Source organism: Lathamus discolor, chromosome 3 (assembly GCF_037157495.1).
Source record: "Lathamus discolor isolate bLatDis1 chromosome 3, bLatDis1.hap1, whole genome shotgun sequence".
NCBI classification, from domain to species: domain Eukaryota; kingdom Metazoa; phylum Chordata; class Aves; order Psittaciformes; family Psittacidae; genus Lathamus; species Lathamus discolor.
Window position 1 is genome coordinate 88383325 of NC_088886.1, and position 22037 is coordinate 88405361.

The 22037-nt window shown below is 37.7% G+C and overlaps 1 protein-coding gene across 3 annotated transcripts in view; it reads right to left on the bottom strand.

The window, feature by feature from the left end:
• Window positions 1-22037, bottom strand: part of METAP1D (methionyl aminopeptidase type 1D, mitochondrial) — a 48128-nt gene that overhangs the window by 5734 nt on the left and 20357 nt on the right. For 2 of the 3 annotated variants that reach the window (XM_065670378.1, XM_065670380.1), the window contains exons 2-6: window positions 15734-15900; window positions 13068-13217; window positions 9540-9688; window positions 8810-8852; window positions 4852-5015 (exon numbers count right to left, since the gene is read on the bottom strand). In XM_065670378.1, the coding sequence (XP_065526450.1) occupies window positions 4852-5015; window positions 8810-8852; window positions 9540-9688; window positions 13068-13217; window positions 15734-15900 (673 nt within the window). Of the gene's footprint in view, window positions 1-4851; window positions 5016-8809; window positions 8853-9539; window positions 9689-13067; window positions 13218-15733; window positions 15901-17157; window positions 17219-22037 lie in introns of those variants that run through there. The other variant, XM_065670377.1, reaches the window with a different exon arrangement.

Below are 22037 nucleotides of genomic sequence, written 5' to 3' on the forward strand. Positions count from 1 at the left end.
TCATGCTTCTGAGAAGGGACAGAGACAGGAGAGCTGGGTGCCCACTCCCTTCTGAGTATCCTCTTCCCATGTTGCCAGACAACAGTTAATTCTCCGAAAGGAGGGATGAGTCTGGAGACGTGCATCACTGTCCTGCCAGCAGTCCAACAGGGAAATTGCCACAAAGCCACAACAGGCAGGACTGACTCTTACAAAGCTCTCCTTGATACTCTGCAGCCTCCTCTGAAAGGAGCTCTTGGGTTATAAATCCCTCCTGCTAAGAAGCTGAAAAGCAGGTTTAAAGAATTTCCTTAGGGGGCTGGCCCTGTACAGATAGCCTCTAGGAGCATCTACAGGATAATGGGCAACCCAGCTCCAGAGGGAAAAAACATACATTCAGTCTTAGGACTGAAACCCCATTTTTTGGGGGAGGGGAGAAAACCAACCCAAACCTGAATTTTCTTTCCTTTTTACCAAATATTGTAATTTTCCTCAAGGCAAATCTGGTACAGTATTCTAAGCCCTCAGGAAACAAAGTGAAACAAATCCTGTTTTTATCATTGACAGAAACCACTTTGGGCTCTTTGATGGTATAAGGGAAGAATTTTGCTGATCAGACAAGATGGCACAGACAGCTTTGCTACTTGGGCTGAACATCCTGGTGAATTGATTCCTTCCCAGGTAGGGCTGCTTGCCCTACAGTGCCAGCTTCTCTCCCCAGGGATAAAACAGTCTTGCAGAGAGAACAGCATGACATGAATGGCTGAAATTGCTAAACCTGTCTTACACTTTTGGGCACTTGGGAACACACTTGGGAAACACTGAATGAGATGAGACCTATGATAATTGTTTTCTTATCTAGGCATTTTATTTTTTTTAATTAGAAGTAATTGTGTTTTTCTTATCTATATTGTTAGCAAAATGACCACTGAATGGCATATTTGCCTTTTTTTTTTCCTTTCTTAATTCTTGAAAACAGAATCAGTCTAAATGAGATTTCCTCCTGATAAAAATACCCATTTTGAATAGTGCCATATTATCCAATTTAAGAAACTACAAAATTCTACTGGGAAAATATTAAAGTATTTTTCTCTTAAACAATAATATTAGACTGAGGGAATGCACAAGTTCAGGGATTCCCTATAATGACAATAAATGTTGAGGTATAATTAGTAATATTTTTGAAAGCCAACAATTGTTTTTTGAAAGAAAGGTACATTTTAGTTTCAAACTGGAACACAAATTACTGTATTTTTCTTACAATAGTACTGAACTTTTATTTGAGGTTCTCTGTTTCTGAAAGCAGACATGATGGATTGAAATAAAAGATAATTTATTGCAATGCTTACTTTCAAGTGCAGAGAGAAGCAGTGTAATTGTAATTTACAGTAGCTGTCAAGGAAAATCTATCACAGATGACATTAAAATGACTTATTTTGCCTGAGCCACTTATTGTTTAAATGTGCATAATCTGATAGAAACAGATTTTTTTTTAAATCTGCTTTATATTGTTCTAAATTAATATCAAAACATATACTTATGAGTTAAACATTTTAAACCATTTATTAACACTTTCATTACTCCTCTTTTTTTCCTAGGAGTTGGAAATTGGTTTCTTTAATAATCTCACATTTATATATTTAGCTCTCTACACTCACACAACACTTCCACTTACCTAAGCTCACTGTCTAACAAGTAGATTCCAACTAGACTTGTTTCTGTCAGAAAGAGAAATGTCAGAAATGGTAGAAGAAAATGGAACACAGGGCCCAGTTCTGTTTCCAGTGGAGCTGACCACCAGTTTTGCCACCGTCTTCAGTAAGAACAGGTCAGCAAAGAGTCCGATTTTTCTAAGCGAACTAACTCACGAATCCATGTAATCTTTTATTTGCAATTTGTAGGTGATGGGAGAAGGAATCCATGAAACAATGAGTGTCAGCTATCGAGCTTCCACAACAAAGACTATGTTACAATACTGAATGCAAACTCACCTCTGCAATATAATTACTTGGAAATCTATTGTAGAAAGGAAATATTCTGATTATTTGTGTGTTAAGATACGTTCTGCATATCACTTGAGCACCTATCTAGAAATACTGATGAAAGAAACCAAGACACATTTGCATTCTGATGGGCCTAAATGTTTTCAGCTTGTAGGTAGGTGCCTATTCTCAGGTATTTATGGTATCTAACTCTTTCAAAGCTTCAGATTTGTATGTATGTATGCACTATACATGTCTGTCTGCATGCAAATATCAAATCGCAAATAACTGGAAACACACAGCTTCAGCAAAGCAAGGCGATCTTTCAGCAGAGGCAGTGTTAAAGTAGTTCTAAACAAATCAGCACACTGAAACCGCCAACACGATAAATTCCTGAGAAATAAAGTTAATGACCTGCTATTTCATATGTAGTTTTGAACAGCTACTAGCTTTGATTAATCTGCTTTTCAAAGGGGGCACTGACTATATATATTTACACTTTGCAAGTAAACTGACCTCTGTACCAACACAGCAAAAATCCAATGTCACATTCAATTCTGTTCTTTTTTCTTCTTCCTCCTTTTTTTTTTTCTGTCTTTTTTTCTTTCTTTCTTTTTTTTTTTTTTTAATACAGCTAGAATTAATGTAGTGAATCTGTAATGAAATGCATTATCCTGCATGGAGATTTATCAGATTTTCCAACTGAATGCCATGCTTTGCTAGCACTAGCTGGAGTTCACCTGCATGTTGGTGTGGCGTGTGGCTCTTTTTTGTAAAGAGTTAAGTTGAACACAAAAAAAGGGAACAAAGGTCAGCACCCAGCCGCCACTTGAATGTGAGATTTTTCTTTTTATTCCCCTTGATGTATACTAGGCTCTGTGTTATTAGTCTTAATGATGGAAAATTGTAGTGTTGATACAAATCTTTTTTTCAAAGTAGTAGGCGGGAGCTCCATTTGTTAGTAAGTTTTTTTGTGACTAAAAGCCACGGACAGTACATTTATGTAGCAGTAAAAGGCCTAGATGCTCTTTCCATAGCAGAGCTAATTATTCCTACTGTGACCTTACTGATCTACCCTGTTCCTAGTACATCTCATCTGCACGCCTGTTCCTCTGTGTAGATGGTGTCAGAGAATATGAAAAACCCTATAATGAAACCATTTTCATGATGGAGAAAGGCTACTGGAGTTGCACTTGCTACAAAGAGGCTCAATTATATGAGTAATTGTGATAATTTTCTACATTCATAGCCTTCAATGGGGAAAAAAGAATGAGAGCCACAAAGGAAAATTACTTTAACAAGAAAGTACAGAGAGTAAAAATGGAAGAAGAGACAAAAAAGGGGAAAAAAATAACCAGAAAAAAAGTTTAAAAAATAGATCTGGAGGGAGGAATAGCAAGACAGGGAGAACAACAGAAATGCTCAAAAAGCCTATGTGCAGCTGTGTTGCACAATTAAATTGAATTTTTTTTTCTGCAGTTGATGAATGTGACTACTGCAAATGTGCCTCTGTAGTTAGCTATCATTTGTTGTTCCGTGACAGGAAAAGGATAATTACCTCTCAGAGAGAATCAAAGGCTGACATGCCCTTTAGACACAGCCATGAATGCAGAGCTCGATAGAATGCTTGAATAAGAATCCAGTGTTCTGTGCCCCCTTCTACTCAAGAATAAATTTTGTTAAAATGCAAGAGCACCACCAGTAAATTTGTTGAACCCTAGGTGTTCAAAAATATGAGGTGCATCTATCGACTCATCCCATTTGCAAAAATAAAACTACATTTTGAATTCACTTCTATTATATTCATGGACAGTAAGATAGTGAGATATGCATTAAATTTCTTTTCCCAGTAGGGGTCTGATTCAACATTTCCTATGAAAGAACAGAAAGACACTATCCTTTTTCTCCAGGCTAGTTAGCCTATAATTTAAAACTGTCAAAAACACAATTTTATACAAAGTCTTCAATAAAAGCTTCTCAGATATAACCCAAAGAGGTTTTACTAAAGTTTGATTCAGACTCTGTTACAATATTTTTAAAGCTATAAATACATCTAACTGATATTTTGCCGTTCTCTTTTTTCCTTAAAGTATTTGAAGATTTACAAAGAAAAAAAAAAGCAGCATCCTTTCAAGGTGACTAAGCCTTGCAGCTTTTAAGTAATCAGAATGTATTCAATAGCATGTTGGGACCATTAATAGTCCAGACAAGTATTCCTTAATGCAATGTATGTGATATATGTCTATGCTTTTTTTGGCAAACATTTTAAAATAATTCATAGTTACTTTCAAGAAACTAAGCCGTATTTTTATTCAAAGCTGCCAGCAGAAGAGGCATGACGGCGTTTATGTGAAGGCTAGAGGAGATGCAAAATAGGGAAAAATCTCTGAATGTGAGCTCTTTTTTCCCCTGTGACGTTAGCATGCACTGCTCTTTGTAAGATCAAAAGCTCTCGAGTTAAATATTTTTGTACTTTTTAAACAAAGAGACTTATTTATGTTGACTAATTCCTTTGTAACATTCGTTATTGCTATACAACAAAACCAATGGTTTCTAACCTCCTTACATGGTGAGACAGATGTGGTGTAGTTTCACAGACAAATGCAAAATAAACAAAACCCCACGGCAAATTACATCTGTTAATTTAAATCTATCTCGAGAACATCTTTGACTCTTTCTGCAGTTATCTTTGCTGACCCCAGTGTAACTCACTTAAAAAAAAAAAGTCTCTTACCCAAGGACCAACATTACAGCTTGGCAGTTCACATACTGATATCAGACTAAAATGATGGTTTTGAATCATAAAACATGTCATCAGCTTTATACCAAACCACCAATAACCTTTGTCCCACTTGCCAGCCCTCCTTTTACTTGTCAATATAAGGCTTACCTGATTGTGTTTCCAATTACAGAGAAGGGAGCCCCTGGTCTGCAAGCTGCAATTGCTTCATCTCTACATTTCCTGGCAACCTCCACTAACTTTTCACCAGATTTATCCACATTGCCCACCAAAAAGGTTTCAGAAGTGTCACCATGGTAGCCATTGTAATACACCTAAACATATACAGAAATGTAAAGACATTTTCTCATTTTGCATCCAGAAAGATTGTCTCCTTAATTAAATCCATTCTTTCTAGGAACGAGCTATGTAGTGTTAACAGCTAGGCTATGGGTAAGCTGTATTTGTGAGAATGAGACCAGAAAAGCAAAACATTGCAGAGGAGAAAGAAACCAACCAAACAAAAGGCACAGAAGATTGCAAGGTGTGTAAGGATTGCCAATTAAAAATTCAAGAAAAGCAAAAGTTGTGCACTACTGCCCAGCAGCGCACCAGACGATGACACTGCTCAGCTACAGGACATGAGGCTAACTGGGCTGTATGCAAGAAGATGGACAGATGCTGTGCATGGGCTGAAGGGGTTCTTGGGGTCCACTGGGAGCCCACCCACCCAGGACACCTGCTCCTGGGGCTGAGGACCTGCCTGCACACCACAGGGCTGGCTGCTGAGTTCCAGTGTTGGCTGTGGGGACTGGAAGACCCAGCAGCTCTAGCAGGGAGACCCACACCTCTGCAGCCGGCAATCACTGCTGGGGTTTTGAGTGATACTGTGCACAGCTGGGTGAGAGGGGTACCCTGCTACCAACATTCACAGGGAGCCCCATGGAATGTACGGGCCAAACCTACAGCCAGCCTCTGCATGTTTGCTTCAGTCTCAATTTTAAACTACAGTGGGGCATTAACACTGGATTTTACTTCTAGTATCCAGAGCTGAATTTTGAAAGACAATAAATGTACCATTCTGACACCACAAAGTTTCATGTGCTGAAAACATGGCACCCTGCTGAATAAAAACATATTTGTTTTTTCAGACATTTCATAGGCTTTAAACACCAGCTCTCCAGTTCCTCTGCTGGGCGCAGGAAGCCCTGGCTATGCACTATGGAGCTCTGCAACGTGCCATTAAAATGGGGTTTGCAGCTCTGAGGTATGGCAGGCAGGCGCATAATTGTAAGACCAAGCCGAATTACCCTAACGAAAGACAAATTATAATGGTGCACAGTTTTGATCTTATAAAACATTTTTTCTCCTCCTGAACAGTGGGCAACTATCCTTCTAGGACTAGTAACTCACCAAGCTCAAAGCACTGAACTTTTGCCACTGGTGAGCTATTTGTGAAAGACAGGCTCACATTCTTTTTGGTCAATTTCAAACTAGAAAAAAAATCAAAAAAGTAAAAAATTGGCTACAGACAGTTTATGCCAGGGCCAGGTTTGTGTTTAGGGTGAGATGGGAACAAAATGCAGGCAGTTAGGAGCAAGAGGCGTTTAAAAGGTGAGTGCCAGGAAGCATCCAACTGTGTTGCCACCACTCTGGTGGAGAGCGGCTGTGACCTCCTGCTCTACACCTTCCTCTGCCATTCCAGACTGCCAATAAATCTTTTCTCTTTCTTTTTTTCTATTATTAATTTAATGCCCATTGGGCAGGTTATAATCTAGCTAGCTCATATTTAAACTAAACTGGTTCACTTTTAGTGCTAGCAAGTACAACACACAAAACCCCAGCATTAAACATCATCATCCTCCTGAAAAAGAAAATACAGATTTAAAACATAGGAGAGCTTAAAATTAATAGTAATATTTACAGCAGCCAATCAACTGCAATTACAGACTTCTGATGTTAATAAGCTACAACCACAGCAACTGTAACACGCTAATTCCTTAGAAGTCAACGAAAGAACCAAGTTGTAAGAAACATTAACCTGGTAATGGCAGGCTGAAAATTGCACTATGCTATGCTGAGGATTCAGGGATGGATAATGCTATTGTTTCTACACTGAAATGCATTTTAAAGGCCATATGATACCAGCCAATAAAATTTGTATTTCATGTATGAAATTTTACCACCTTAATTGTGCAAAAATGGATTTATTTTCTTCAAATAATTTGTACATAGCATGAAGTTTTTACACTCAATAACCAGAACATTATTTAGTCATTTTATAGAGCCTGTACACAATTATAAACAATTTGTTGTGCAGTATTTACTTTGATTTTTAGTCTGTCCACCTGTCAAATGTCCCAGATTTGCTCATTAAAAATAAGCTAAAAGATCAGTTAGCGGTGCTGAAAAGCAATCTTTTTTTCTTCAGCTATTTTGGAACTGAGCAATTATCAAACACAGCACAGTTCAGTTTCAAATGATAAAAAGATCTTACAAAGATAATCAGAAATTCCCATCCTTGCAGGAGTCTTCACGTTCACAGAAACTTCAAGATTTATTAAATTTTACAAGGCTAAACAGAAAACAAATAAAAATGTGCAATCAAAAAGATCACTAACATTTAGTCAGACTTTGTAAAGCAGAGTGAGCAGGATATGCACTAATATAAAAATATTTCATTTAGTTTATCATGGAAAGTGTCTGTTATATATATATATGTATATATATGGCACCATTATTACCCTAAAAGATAAAAAAATAAAATTAACCTTAATGAGATACAAAGAAATCAGCTGTTAAATCCTTGGCTGTTGGAAACTGATTTAGACTAATAAAATGAGCCAAGGTACACCAGTTCACCAAAGTAAAAATGTAGGCCAAAAATACACTTTCAAAATGATAAATCACACTGTGCAAACCTGATATTGTCAGAAATCCACAATTAGAATGTATGGAGATGGGAAAGAATTTAGAAAGATCAAAAAAACAACCAAAGCAAACCCAGTTCTAGATCACACGTGCGGATACCATGGGAAAAAAGTCACTGACCCTAATTTTTATAGAAAAAATATTTTAGCTTGAATCTCATGCTCAGAGGTAGGTCTGCTGCAGATTTCTTCCACTTCTGCCAGTATGAAATTGGGACCCATGGAAAACAGTATCAAGTTACCAAAAGTTCCCTTAATGATTAAAAATGCTCGTTCTTATGAGATGTTACTCCCTTGTATGTGACATATTATTGCAAAGCAACAGTGGGATTCAAAAGATATCTGTGTTCATATTAAAAATAAATTGCACTTTGGGAAAATAAAACCATGCACAGTAAAAAGAAAAAAAGCTTCTGCAAGAGACAGCTTTTATTTTTAAAATATATATATATAAATGAAATGAGAATTAGGCTTCCATTTTCCATATTTTCTTGCTCCTAAGAAAATCCAGCTGGTGTTTATTTAAATAGCTATAATTGACCATTCTCTGGAAATATTAAGTCATAGTTATATCACACTATTTCTGTTTCTGTGCAAAAGATTCAGGGCTTTTATACCAGAAATGGAACACAACACTACCTTCAGGGATTTTAATAAATGTAGGGAACACTGCTAGCAAAAGAGTTGCTGTCCAAATAGACTGATATACACAGGCCAATGTAGCCTCTAATGACAGAGTAAGATAATGTCAGGCCCCACTCAAAATCAGCAGGAAGAGGAAGATCAATCTTGGCAGAGTGAAGGAAAAATGCTGGCTTTCTTCATGTTAGCTCATCTCATACATATCTATCTTCAGCTGCTGCCCAGTACTGTGGTGCTCTGCATTAACTACACAGTGGATCAATAACAATTACACCTTCTCAAAAACATGACACATAGCAGGATTGGGTTGACATTTCACTTAGGCCAACATTGATCTCAGTGCATCTGATTCCAGTCCTAAATTCAAGTCAGGCCTGGGTCTAGCTGGAATAAACACACAGTTAAAAACAAAAAAGGAAACCAGCTGCTTGTGCCTTGGCTCAGAAGTAAACAGCACATCCATCTGTGCCTCCCTCATCTTCAATCCACTATTCTTCCTGTTGCTACTAGTGATTCTAAAGTTCATCAAAGACTATTTTTTTATATGAATTACTCACCGTGACATCAATATTGATAATATCTCCATCCTGAAGAGGTCGACTGAAACATAAACAGAAAAAAAGAAATACAGTGACAGACGGTTCCCAACAAAGGGGATATAAGAATAAACACCTAATGACACATACATAAAAAATCAGGGGGTAGATATTTTGTGATGGAGGAAGGCTGAGGCAAAAAGAATAACCATTTTTAATGTTCAGCTCTCACTACTTAGAGAACAAGCGCAGCTGAATATAAAATAATGAGAAACGACTACCAGAAAAACATATCAACATCTCAAAAATCTGCCATTATATTATTCTTTTTCTCTCACTAGGGTTCATATTTTACTTTCTGAGTAGCTGAATGTGTTGCAAATAATAATAAAAAACACCCAACAACAACACATAAATTCAAATATATTTATTCCTGCCCCTGTACTTATTTTGCTGGAGGGAAAGAAAATAAATCTGACTGTTCTTGGTTTTTTTTTCCACACACCAATTTCTAAAGGCATTATGCTTTTTTCAGTTTTTTTTAAGTTTCTTCACAAACAGGATATTTTTTCCTATTTCACATTAATTTCTATAACATCTATCAGCATCATATGGTAACGATATGCATCTGCAATACATTTGTATATGACATTTAGTTAAGCTGAAATATGTTCGATGTTAAACATAATTTATTAATTTCAGTTTAACATTTTCATTCCCGGTGGTAGAATGTATATTATTGGGGAAATACCTGTCAGGAATACCATGACATACCACGTTGTTTACAGAAGTACAAACAGATTTTGGAAACCCTCCATAGCCCAGAGGTGACGGATAGGCATTCTGACTGATTATTTCATGATGAACAATGGAATCTATTTCTTCAGTTGTCATGCCAACCTAAAATATCAAACATAACATCCTGTTAAAAAAGCAAAGATAGTTTCTCATATTTACAGAATGTGATTGCAGCCAAGTGTTTCAATGAAATCTTGGATGTTTCAAATACACTGCTTTGATACAAAACACTAAACTGCCTTATATACTTTATTGATACGTTGAACCTTCCTTTTTAAAATAGAAAAAGGTTTTATACAAAGTATACAGTAAAATCGAGTACTTAAAGGTTCCTAGAAAACCTGCAATACTGTCTACTTCCTTTCCATTCTTTTTTCCACATCTGATTTCTCAAAGACACCAATTTTCCATGGCACCTTGTTTCAGTAGCTGCTGAAATGTCTGGTTTCAATGCTTTCAGTCATTTAAAACACACTATTACTTTCCCTTTGATTTGTAAAAGAAAGGACCTTAACTCTTGTAACTGCCCAGGACATTCATCATAATGCATTTGTGCATTTTATGAAACTGCTTTCCATGTACGCTGTAATTTTATAAAAGATTTAAATATTTGGCTTCATATTTTGAGGATATTTTACTTAAAGTCACCATAGCCTGGATGATCACAGTGAATCTACAGGCACTTACCCATCATTTTTAGAAATATTCATTTTTATGCTTGACGTTTTCTAGACTGATCTTTTTCTCACAATTTTACGTATTTAAAAAAACCCTCTCATAAATCATTCAGCCATTTTATGAGTATCCATGGAGTGGAAAATGCAAACACTTAAAATAACATTCTTCTCGCTTTTCTTTTGGATCAACTCTGTCTCTGGCATGGTTAGAGCTGAAATTTGAAATTTGGTAGGGAAACCTCCCTCATTGAGAAGAAGTGCATTTGAGGGTTCCTTTGCAAATTGATTTTGATTTGAATGAGTTTTGAGTCTTTGAAAATCATACCTCGTACACATATGAAGATCAGTCTTGGCAGAGGAAAGGAAAAATCACAGTGGCTGTGATTTTGGAGGCCTTTTTAGTAACACAAGGAATATAGGTAGGCTGTGGTGCAGGAGGCATACTTATCCATATATTGAAATATTCAGTGATCATGCACAATGAATAGAGTGGAGTACACTTGTGTGCTGTGCTGAGGATAAAACCAGGCCGATTTTGCTCAGCTTGCATCTTGTTCAGCACAAAAACATGGCCGGGCAGATAAGGAGCAACGATCACACTCAAGACCAGGATTTGGGGTTACTGTGCAACCCCCCTGCTTTGCAGGAGCCATTGCAGCCTCTGCGCTGGAATGGCAGCAGCAGCCACAGTGGGCTGTCTGTATTGGGTACTGCAGCCATCGGTTCTGGATAAATACAGGTTTGTTGCTCCTGCCTTCACTCACCCATCTATCATTTTCAGCCCACAGACAAACTGAACTGTTATGTACCAGACTGGGCGCTGTCTGCTGCTGCTCTGCTCAAGGAATTTGATGTGGCTTTTGGACACTCAGGAGACAGATCTGTGCTCTCTGAATGGCAGGCTTACACTGTGAAAAGTTCTGCCTTTAACAGTATCTCTTTTACTTTTAAAAGAGCTTTTGCTAGCCGGGCAAGGCTGGGGAGGCACCTACTGCACACCTCACCCTTTATTTGGGACTGGGCAATATTATGGTATCTAAGAAATTACTTCCATTTCATAGAAATTCATTGTTTTATTTCAAAATCATTAACTCAAACCTAGAAAATACTGTCATATATAATACCACATTGTATTTTTAAGTCCTGCAGGCAGTGAATGCTAGTACCAAAACAACACTCAGCCTAAACTTCGTCTTTCTGCATCCATGCATTATAATGCACTTTTGTTATATTGGGGAACGTTACTGCCACTAACTAAAGCTGGTTTGGAGGGCTGCATTCAGGGGGGGTTCAACAAGATGACAGGAACAGGTGGAGGGACTGGGCTCTTCAAATAAAACAGCAATGCAGAGTTTACCTTATGAGAACAGCCTAAAAGAGCTTGGTTTGTTTAGCCGGGTGCACTGAAAGCTGTAATAGCTCTATTACTATGTGAAGGGGACAGACTCAAGAAAAGGGAGGAGGCTGTTCAGGTTAAAGAGTGGAGTTGGCACAAGAACAAATGGGTATAAACTGGCCACATGCAACATCAGGCTGGGAAGTAGAAGACTCTTTCTGTCGCAGTGAGGGAGGGTCCTGGCCAAACACTTAACTGGTGTAAAACAGTGCTCACCACCTGTTTCCAGCTGACCTGGGCAGTGGTCTCAGCACCACAACTCCTAATGTCACCTCCCTCCCAGTCCACAGCTCCTGGTCATGTAATTCTTAGCTTATATAAACCTTCTTGCTCCAAAATGTTCATTACATCTATGCAGTATTTTGCTATTATGTATGATTTGGCACATACTATGAACTGCATCATAAGCTATACTGTGCTGCATACATATGCATTTTAAACATGATAACAACCAAAGAGTATTAGTGAAAAACTGTTCGCATTCAAAACACACACTGCGTATACATGATCCTTCAGAAACAAGTACATATAAGCCTATGCAAGATTAAAGATATAGGCAGTTTTGTTATCAGCCACCCAGATCCAGAATTAAACTTCTTGGAAAGTGTGATGACAGCTGAAAGAAAAAATGCATGGTAAACTGATATTTTTTCCCCCCTTTTAAGTTAATGGCATTAACCTGCAGTCCCCATCTATCTCTGCATCTCGTAGCTACTCAACCCATTTTACCCTATCCAGTATGCTATTACACGAAATAACAAGGCAAGGCGAAAAAAGCACTCCTTCATCTGCAAAACCTGGTAATAGACTCCTCCCAGTTCATTTTAACTTGGAGGTATCCCAAAAAGCATACTGTAGAAACATTTCTGGAAACCATGAGGCTTTATTACCAATGCACTCTAGAAAACTGCGTAGAATTTGGCAGCTGTTTTTTCCAATGGGAGCTCTAGGAGTCGCACCTGACCCCACAGGACAGTGAGGGGCCAAAGGATGGATGGGAACACAGGAGGCAACCCAGCCCTTTAAACTTGCATACATGAAAAACTGGAAAGCATGATGTATGAGGAAGATGGGCCATGAAATGAAAGGAAAAAGTGTAGCAAGGGCCTTATGAGAAACTCACATGATTTGGCACAATCCTAATGGAGGGAGATTACAGACTGAGAGACATTACACCTGAGCCAGCAACCCACTCTAAGTACTACATAGGTCCAAAATACAGAAATAATTAAAAAGTCATATTATGGACCGAATCAAAAGTTAACAAATCCTTTATTTTTATCACAATCTAACTTAAAAGTTGGATGCACATTAAGGGAAAGTTAAAAAAAAAAAGGTAGAAAAAAACCCCAAACAAGTGAAAGCATAAAATGTATTCAAGCTGTTATGGGACTTCTGTAATTGTTACCTTCAAGCCCCTTCCAGCCAGAAGCAGGACATGACGGGCCAATTGACAAGCTTGACGAAGCCCTTGAATCTGATCTTCATTTTTAATTTCTATGTCGTCTCCCCAGTCTGGTACAATGCCTGTCGTCACATAGTCTGGCTTCTTTATGTGCTTGGAGAAAAAGGATTGAAAATGAAGATCAGAAAACTGAGCATGACAATGGGATCATTTTCTCAGATACTGCCTCCTGCTTCATGGCAGCTTGCCCTTTCTGTCGTAGTATCGACCTTCCTAAGCCATCAGGGCAAACCCTCAAGGCTGCCTCAGTATTTCTTCCACTGCCCTTTTGAACTTAACATTGCCTGTTACTGCTGACTTGTACAGTCTGTTAGCCTTCCAGTGCTGAAACCCCAGATACTGCAGCTGACTTCCAGCACAGACAGTTGCAAGTTGCAAAACTGTGAGAAAGACTTTAAAACTCTTCATTTTCTTTTGCAAAGAAAGAAGCACATTTTCTACAAAACGCATCGAAACATTGGGACCGATGGGAAGAACATACAGAATTAGGCTCAAAAATAAAACCGATCTAATCCTTAGTTTCTCATTCAGATAAAACTCTGATTAACTTTCACAAGATTGCTTTTTGACTAAGAACCTTAGGATTTAACTTATTTTAATTTGGAAGTTTTTACTTCTTAATCTAGATCATATGCTATGCCCAAATTTCTCCATCTACAACATTATGCTGTGTCAGAGAAAGTGCAATAAACTCTGTTTTTTCCCACACATAAAGTTCTGAAAATTCATTTCTGATTTTTTAAAATCCACAACAGTTTCATGATGTGTATAAATACAACAAACTTATAATAATGGTAACAGAGATGTTAAATGCACAGAGATGCAAATACACTTTCTCCTGGACGTTCCTGGGCTGTTCCACTGGCTGAGGAAGAGTCTCTTCGCCCATCACAGCCAGGCTGATTCTCTACCATGCCAGCTACAGAGTGAGTTTTGCACTGAGTTCACAGGACATAGAATCAGGTTCACAGAATACAGAATCAAACAGCAGAAACCAAAGTGGGCATGTGGGCTGTACACAAGAAGACCATAAACTGGCAGGGTGTAGGGGTAAAGAGTGGTACAGCCAATTAGCTCTAGATGGGTTTTAAATAGGACTACTGTTACTCCTACAGGTATTTAATTTCTACTCTGATAAAAAGTGAAACTATCTTTAGTGGACTTAGGTCAACAGAATTTCAGATTTCCATTTTGTTCAAATTAACAGCATACCGACCCTAACAACACCCTATTGCAGTGGGCTGGGACTTAATTTAGTAAAAACCCCCTCCATTTCCTGGATTAGCAACTCCATAACCATAACCATAGCACCCTCACTTTCCCCTTGGAAGGCACATATCTAGAAACTGTTGAGACCTGACCCTCCTGACCTGCAAGATCTGTTAAGGTAGAAGTCCAAAGCAGCATAGATACAAATGACTATGGATACACTTTCACACCAACATCTTGAAAACAACCATGCTATTTCAGTGTGATTTCTGGCATATTCTGTATGAGGCAGTTACTTTGCCATCAAGTTTTTAGAGTTAAAGAATTGGACTGATTTTTAGACAATCTGAGAACTCTGATCTGTGAAGACAATTTTTCATTATGACAATATATTTCTCCCTCTTTGTCCTTAATGAAGCATTTAAATACAGGAAAAAGAGTTCCACAGTTTCTAAACTTTTGAAAATATCTAAAGCATATAACTCTATGTTCTCCCCTTGCACAGAGCTTCCACAGCCCCTTAGGTGTAGGAGCCCTACATCCTTATCTGCTTTCCTATCTAACAACTTTTAAGTATTTCTGGCCCATGGAAAGACTCTATATTTTGAATAAGAAATCTATAATACGATGAAAAGTAAAATTTAAAAAAGTACTAATACAGATCCTGAAGCACTGTTTAGGACAGTTATTTTGGTTTTCTTTTGCCTGAAGAAAAGATACTAAACAGTTAATCTGCATGCTGTAAATAAATGGGGGGAGGAGGGAAAGGGAAGAAAAAAAAGGAAAAAAAAAAGCAACCAGAAGTTGGACACATTTTAAAATTGCATGAAAAAAGTTCCTTTTGGCTCTAAAGTACATAGAAGTACATGCTGCAAGTAAAAAAAACACTCAGGCACAGTGAAGACAAGCTTAGAATGTGCAGTGGGGTTGTGTGGCAGCTACCAGTAGGTATTGTATGTTCTCTTCCTAAATCTGACATAACCAATTAACAAAACCTTCAGCAAAATATAGATGTTTTTATAACTAGCTTGCTGGAGGTTTATACAGAAAAGGACTCCAATGATCATTAATGATTCCTACTGGCTCTTGGTAGGACCATCTACAGTTGTCCAAAACAAGAATCTGGACCCAGAAGTGTAAAGTGTTGACAGATTATTAAGATATTCCACATTTATACTACCCTAAGTGAACAAGCCCCAAATTTAAACTCCCTAATAACTGTGTTTAACATGGTAGGCAGCTGAAAACTTCTCTCACCACTGCTCCTATTTCAAATACCAGATCAAGCAACAGGACAGTGACCCAAACTCCCAGCTGCTGGAAAATGAATACACTTGATCATACCTGCAGCTGAACTCTACATGACTGAAGAATACATTAGATAATAGAAATTGCAGTACCTTAGGAACTGGGTGAGCTGGAGAAACCATGGCTGGCCAAACTACGCTATAAGCAGTATTTCTTTGTCCCTGAAAGAAGCAGCATCTTTGCTGTTGATTGCTTGACTGTCTGTGCAGGTAGATACGATTGCACAAAGAAAAGAATACATGGCAGCCAGTCACAGAACCTGTTAACAGATAAGTTAAAAATGGTTAACATTGTTTTCTACTACCATGTTACAAGCTGGAAAGGGCAAAAAGAAGGACATCATGTAAAATAAAACAACAGAACTCATGCAGTGGCCAAGGGCAGTTCAAATTGTTCAAGCCTTTTACTGTTAAAGACAGAGCATTAACACCAAGCAGCAATAAGAACAAAAAACCTCCCCAAAGCATACTTTGAAGCTTTACAAAATGCCAGTTCTGTTTTGGCTCAATGCATTAAAAAGCAGTGTAGGTAAATTCCCCCAAGCTTGCAGCCAGAAGTGATGCTCCAACTGACCCCTGCAAGGCTAGAAGCTGTCCTGTTCAAGGTTTGGTGAAATGGTAAATAAGGGACAATAACAAGAAAAGAGAAGGGGAAAAAAAAAAAAGATTTAATATTGATTTCAGACAGTATTTTCAGCTGTACGTTTTCAGAATTGGTCATGGATTTGAGCATGACCAAGTTAATGTTGCCCTTGTCATTTGCGCCAAGACACAAGGAATGGGGTTCAATTTGTCCTGCCTAGGAAGACAACAGAAAAAGCTTTATATTAAAAATAAAAAAAGTTATTTTTAATTTTGGCCAAAGGCAATTGAATAGATTAAAATTTGTAAGTTGAATGAGATTTCCATTTAACTCACGCGGGAATTTGGGATGACAATTCAGCAGTGTTCATTGCTCAAACTTAGCTGTTAGGCAATGAAACATTTTGCCCCTCTCAAAAAAATAAAAAAAAACAACCAAAAACCAAACAAGAGAGAAAAAAGAAAGAGCGGGAAAAAGTGCATTGAGACCCAAAGGTTGTCAGAGTCTTCAAATCCAAAACAATGCATCACAAAAGATGACGCTAGTATTGAAACTGGGAAACATGCTAAATTCAAAAGGATTATTGACACTGCCAATTAAAATACAATTGCACGTAGTGCATATTTCCATTACTTAAACATTCTACAATATAAACAGAGGGTTTTTCTGCAATGAAAGTTTCACATAACAGTTAATCTGCTTCTGAAAAATGTCATCTGTATATATAAATACAAGAGCAAGCCTTTATGGGAAGTGACCCATATGAATAATTACTCTTCAGTAAAACATGTTTTCTTTTAAACAGAAGTAACTAAATACTTTTGTACCACAGAAATTAAGAATTTAATTTACTAAATATTTTGTACTATGCAAGAATGATTTTTTCTTTTTTAGAAGTTTCTTCCATATCTTGTATGTTTTTATTTTGTTGTACCTTCCTTCCTTTCTTTTGGATGCATTTGCCATGGCCAGATACAGAAATCACCCTTCCACATGCACTTTACAGCATTCCGTGTTATACAGGAGATTCAAGTTATACACCTTTTTCGGAGCTACAAAACACAGAATGAATGAAATAACAGTTGCATGAAGATTGCTTTAGAAGTGTTCCCCACTGTCTCTTTGCACACTGATTCATGCCATGTTTAGTTACCAGTATCTGAAAGGCTGTAAATCCTTTTACTCAACACAAGGAAATTTTTACAGGTTTGGTTTTGGGTTTGTTTGGGTTTTTTTAATTGTTGATAAGTAACAAGGCAGAGTTGGAGAGTGAGGCTCAGATCAAGCTCTCAGTGTAACTTGGGTACCCCAATGGAAGTTGCCTACTTCAAAAGGGAAGAGAGTGTCTCCATGGAAGTAGAGCTGCTCAGTTAACAGAGGGCTGGATTGGTTTGGTGGTGTTTTAAATACAGTTTAATCACAACCTCACCTACTGCTTTCCTTAGTGTCTCCTTCACAGGAAGAAAAATCATTGTCCAATTAAATAAAAAAAAAAAAAAAAAAAAAAAAAGAAAGAAAGTGGGCTATCTAACCAGCACAACAAATAAGCGCATCTAAAGAGCCCAAAGCATTGTACAAACTCCCTGGCTGGTCTGCACCCATTTCTGGAAGCTGGAAGCACAGAATCTGCTAGGGGAGCAACTTTTAGGCCCTCAGAAGTAGCAATCAGTCTGCTAGCCTAAGCTGCCTAAGCTGCAGCAGGTCTTTTAGAGAGTGAAGTGGAAGTACCTTGCTCTTACCACAGCTGAAGGTATTATGAATATATTGAAAACCCATGCTCACTGATGTGGTCAGCTGAAGTCCGTGCAGACATGAATATGGGAACATGAATGCTCTCCTTGACACATAGCATGCTGCCTGGGCACCTTGTCTACTGTGTAAAACTTTCATTGGGGAAGGTGCAGGTATGCTTGTCAATTGTTCAACAATAAAGCTCCAGATGTCCAAATACGTGTTCTTAAGTACACTGAACCACTTTATATTCATGGGTGTGTGCCTATCGGCTGTCCCACATTTGGAAGGCATAGCTTTTTATTTGGAATTAAATTTTTGCCTCTGTTCTCCCATAGAGACACTGTAAGTGTTGTCACAAGATAACAGGATAATAAGACACTGTAGTCTGTTGTTATTCTAACTACTCATTATAAACCAGACGAATACAAGAATATCTACTATTTGAACAGGTGAAATGCGACAATAAAATAAATATCACCGTAGTATAACATGACTCCTAAAATACATCACAAGAATTATAAACACAGGACGACTAAACCTTTATTTGAAATATAAAAAATTATAGCAGAAAACATTTTCCTTCAAAGTAAAAATAAAAGGAAATAAAGTGGCATTAAAATATAATGAAAATCTGGACTCCATCCACAGACTTCCTTCCTTAAGAAGGCCTTCCTAATGCCTCCACAGCTCCTTTTATTTTTTAAGCTCCCATATTCACAGCTAATTCGATATAGCAACATCATCAATCATTGGAGACAGGAACAACTGGCTGTATTCTCCAAGTCTGGCTCAGATATTCCCTCCTCCCCATCCCTTACACCTACCAAAGCTTTTCTCAGCGCCGTATTTACTTTTGCAACTCTAGCACTCAAGCACATCCTTTTTGCTAAGCTTTCTGTGTATATTAATTACTGTAAGATGGTTCACACACACAGGATTTATACAGCTTCCAGTGGGAACTGCAGTCACTGGAGAGAGCCCGGAGTTTGAAGCCAGGTAGCCTGGTAACCCATGACCAAAGCCAGGATGCAAAGTTGACCCTTTTACACATTTTTCCTCTCTCTCAACAGAAAGACTATGTCACCTGCCACAAGTAACAGAGTATTTACTAGCAGCTGCAATAAGACGAATCATTACCAGCATTACTGAATCACATCAGCAGATAGGATGTACAGAGCACAGAAAATTACAGACAACTGCTCCTCCGACTTGACAGTGAGTCACACTGTGCAATCTGTATGCATGCATGTCCTGCCGGAGCCGCTGGATTCCTCAGCATTCCTTACAGACCTTAATTTGTATTAATAGTATAAATATGCGCTGTGAGCTTTTGTGAATTACCAGATGAATTTATCTTCTGAGGAAATGACATTTTCTTTTAAACGAGTCAGTCAAAGGGGTTGAATACAAAATTCAAGTATGATGATGGGTGGGAGCATTTTTAAGTGACTGATTTTGTAGCACAATGTGCCCTATATTTATTAGCCTTTTACTCTAGGTCTATTTTAATTGTTATCTGTTCATGCATGCTATACTATATAATGAAATGCTCCCATTTCACTCACAGAGTGGAGAGTTTTTTATGTGTATCTCTATTAATGACCCTTAATTAAGTTGATTTTAGTCATTTGAATGTGATTTTCCTCTGGTCAGGAAGTATTTTTAACAGGAGATGTTGGAAATGAACTCTCACATAAGCCCTTTTCTAATGCTTCTTTTTTAACATTTGCAGCAATTTATCAGCTGTGTTTTCAATGAATGAGGTATGGGGTAGCCATGAAAAAAACTGCTCATCTACATGATTCATCAAACGTGATTGTTAGAAACCATTTTTTTTTTTTTGAGTATTTATTTATGAAAGAGTTCAAATTTCCAAGCAATTAACAAAAATGTTAGCAAAGGATAAACTTCAAGACAGTTCTAAGCTACAATAAATACAAGGGTACATCTGAAAAGAGCCAAGAAATAAAATTAACATTTTTAAAAACGATTTAGTCATAGTATCAACAGAAGCAGAGTACCAAAGTTATTTAGGATTACAAGAATTAACATCTAGTCCCTTTAGGAAATAAAATCAACTTGCTCTTGATAAAGTATATCTTAGTGTATCTGAACAATTAACAACATCAAAAGCATTGTTCTGATAACTACTTTCAAAAGATGTGATTTTTTTTTTTTTTTACTTAAAAAAGAATGACTGTGGAGATTTTCTTCAGATACATGCATCTGACAGTAAAACACTAGAGATTTTAATTTGCCTTGTCAGGTCATTTCAATATTATAATTTTACTTCTTGTGCAAATATTATTTTTGCTGAAACTTCAGAGGACTAAAGTGTAAAGTGAGTTCTTAACAATCACTATGGGTGAATCACTATGGGTATGTGGAATCCAACCAATGCAACTAGGTAAGAATATATAGCTTTTTACTGTTAATTACCAAATGTTCCAATCCAAAATAATGGTTGTGTTTTGAAAGATCATTTACTTGTAATTCTAACTGTCTTTTAAAACACTGACTTTGTAATCCCCGTGTTGCAATGGTACGTCCAAGCTTCAGAAATTGGATGGGAAAGATTAAAGGTTCTCTCCAACTCTGTGTAACCTGTGTAGCAAAAGAGCAGCTCACATTTCACAAGCAATAACCTGTGCATTTGCTTAAAAAAAAGAAAAGGGGGGGGGGGAGGATAAAAAAAAAGAACAACACAGGGAAATGCCTGAGGCAGAAGCTGAAACTGATTGGGCAAAGTAGAAGGACAAGAGCCCTTGAAATTAAACAAAAGCAAATTCATTCTGTTGACAGATGTTGATTACATCAAAGCCACGAAAGAACTTTTTTTCCTTTTCTCTTTTTTTTTCTGTTTTGCAGCTAATACCTCCGAGCTTTCTGTACATTAAGGATGCAGCACCCAGCACAGCCCAACACATAATAATCTTTAAATTTGGTAAAAGTATATTGTAACGAGGTCTTAATGACAGGCTGCTCCAAACAAGAGTGTATTCACATGGTCATGTCTGCATACCCATGCTGGTCATGCCATCATCAGCCCCTTACTTCCAGGGGTTAACTGCTCTGGCAGCCAAATAAAATACAGAGAGCGCTGTGTAATTATGGAGACAGTCAAAGGGCAGACTCTATTTTGAAATCTATTTGCACAGACAAGGTCTTCCAATTTCGCTTACAGGAAACAAGCTGGTAAAGGGGGTCTCCTCCTCTCCAGATGCTTTCCACACGTTTTTCCCACATCAGGAAATCGTGGACATGGACACCATACAGCACTGTTTCCTGGATTGCAGGACTGTGTCATGACAAGGAGAAGAGCAAGCCCATGCTCGTGAGAAATATTTCCTCCTAATTGCCCATATTAGGGGAAAACAAAACCCACAAGGACTACTGAAAAAGGGACTAGCAGCAATTTGTAAACAGGACGCAGCCACAGCTGTCATGATGGTACTGGAGAAGAGAAAACAGAAATGAAAGGGTAAAACCACTCTGGTTTTAATAACATGATTGGGGAAATGAAATATTCATCAGGATAGATATGACTTCAATTACAACAGCAACACATTGGTAAAAACCTCAACAACAGCATGCTTATGACTGTACAAACTGAAACATGGGCCAGTATCTCACAAACATTATATTCTAATTTGGCATTGGTTAATTTAATAATTGAAATTAACTGGAAACTAACGATTGAAGTTGTTTAGTTAATAAAGGTGTTAACAGAATTGCTGTTCTCGTTACCCTCATAAGAGGCAATAAAGCAAAGCAACGGCTGAACACCCACTGATTCCAAGGGAGCAGAAGCAGCCCTTCTGCCAACACCACTGGACTCTTCCATGACACGGAAAAAGTTAAGTTGGCCCTGAGGACCAGTTATGCCCCTGTTAATTACAGTTTTGACCTTATTTCACGGACAGCGGAACCAGACAATTTGTATTTGCTGTACGCCAATACAAATGAGTTTTTTAATTGGCTGCAAATTTGTAAACTATATGGAAGTACATTCTTGTTTGGCTTTACTTATTATTAGTCTAGACCAGCACACTAAAATGATGAATCAGTGCCTTTTGGAAT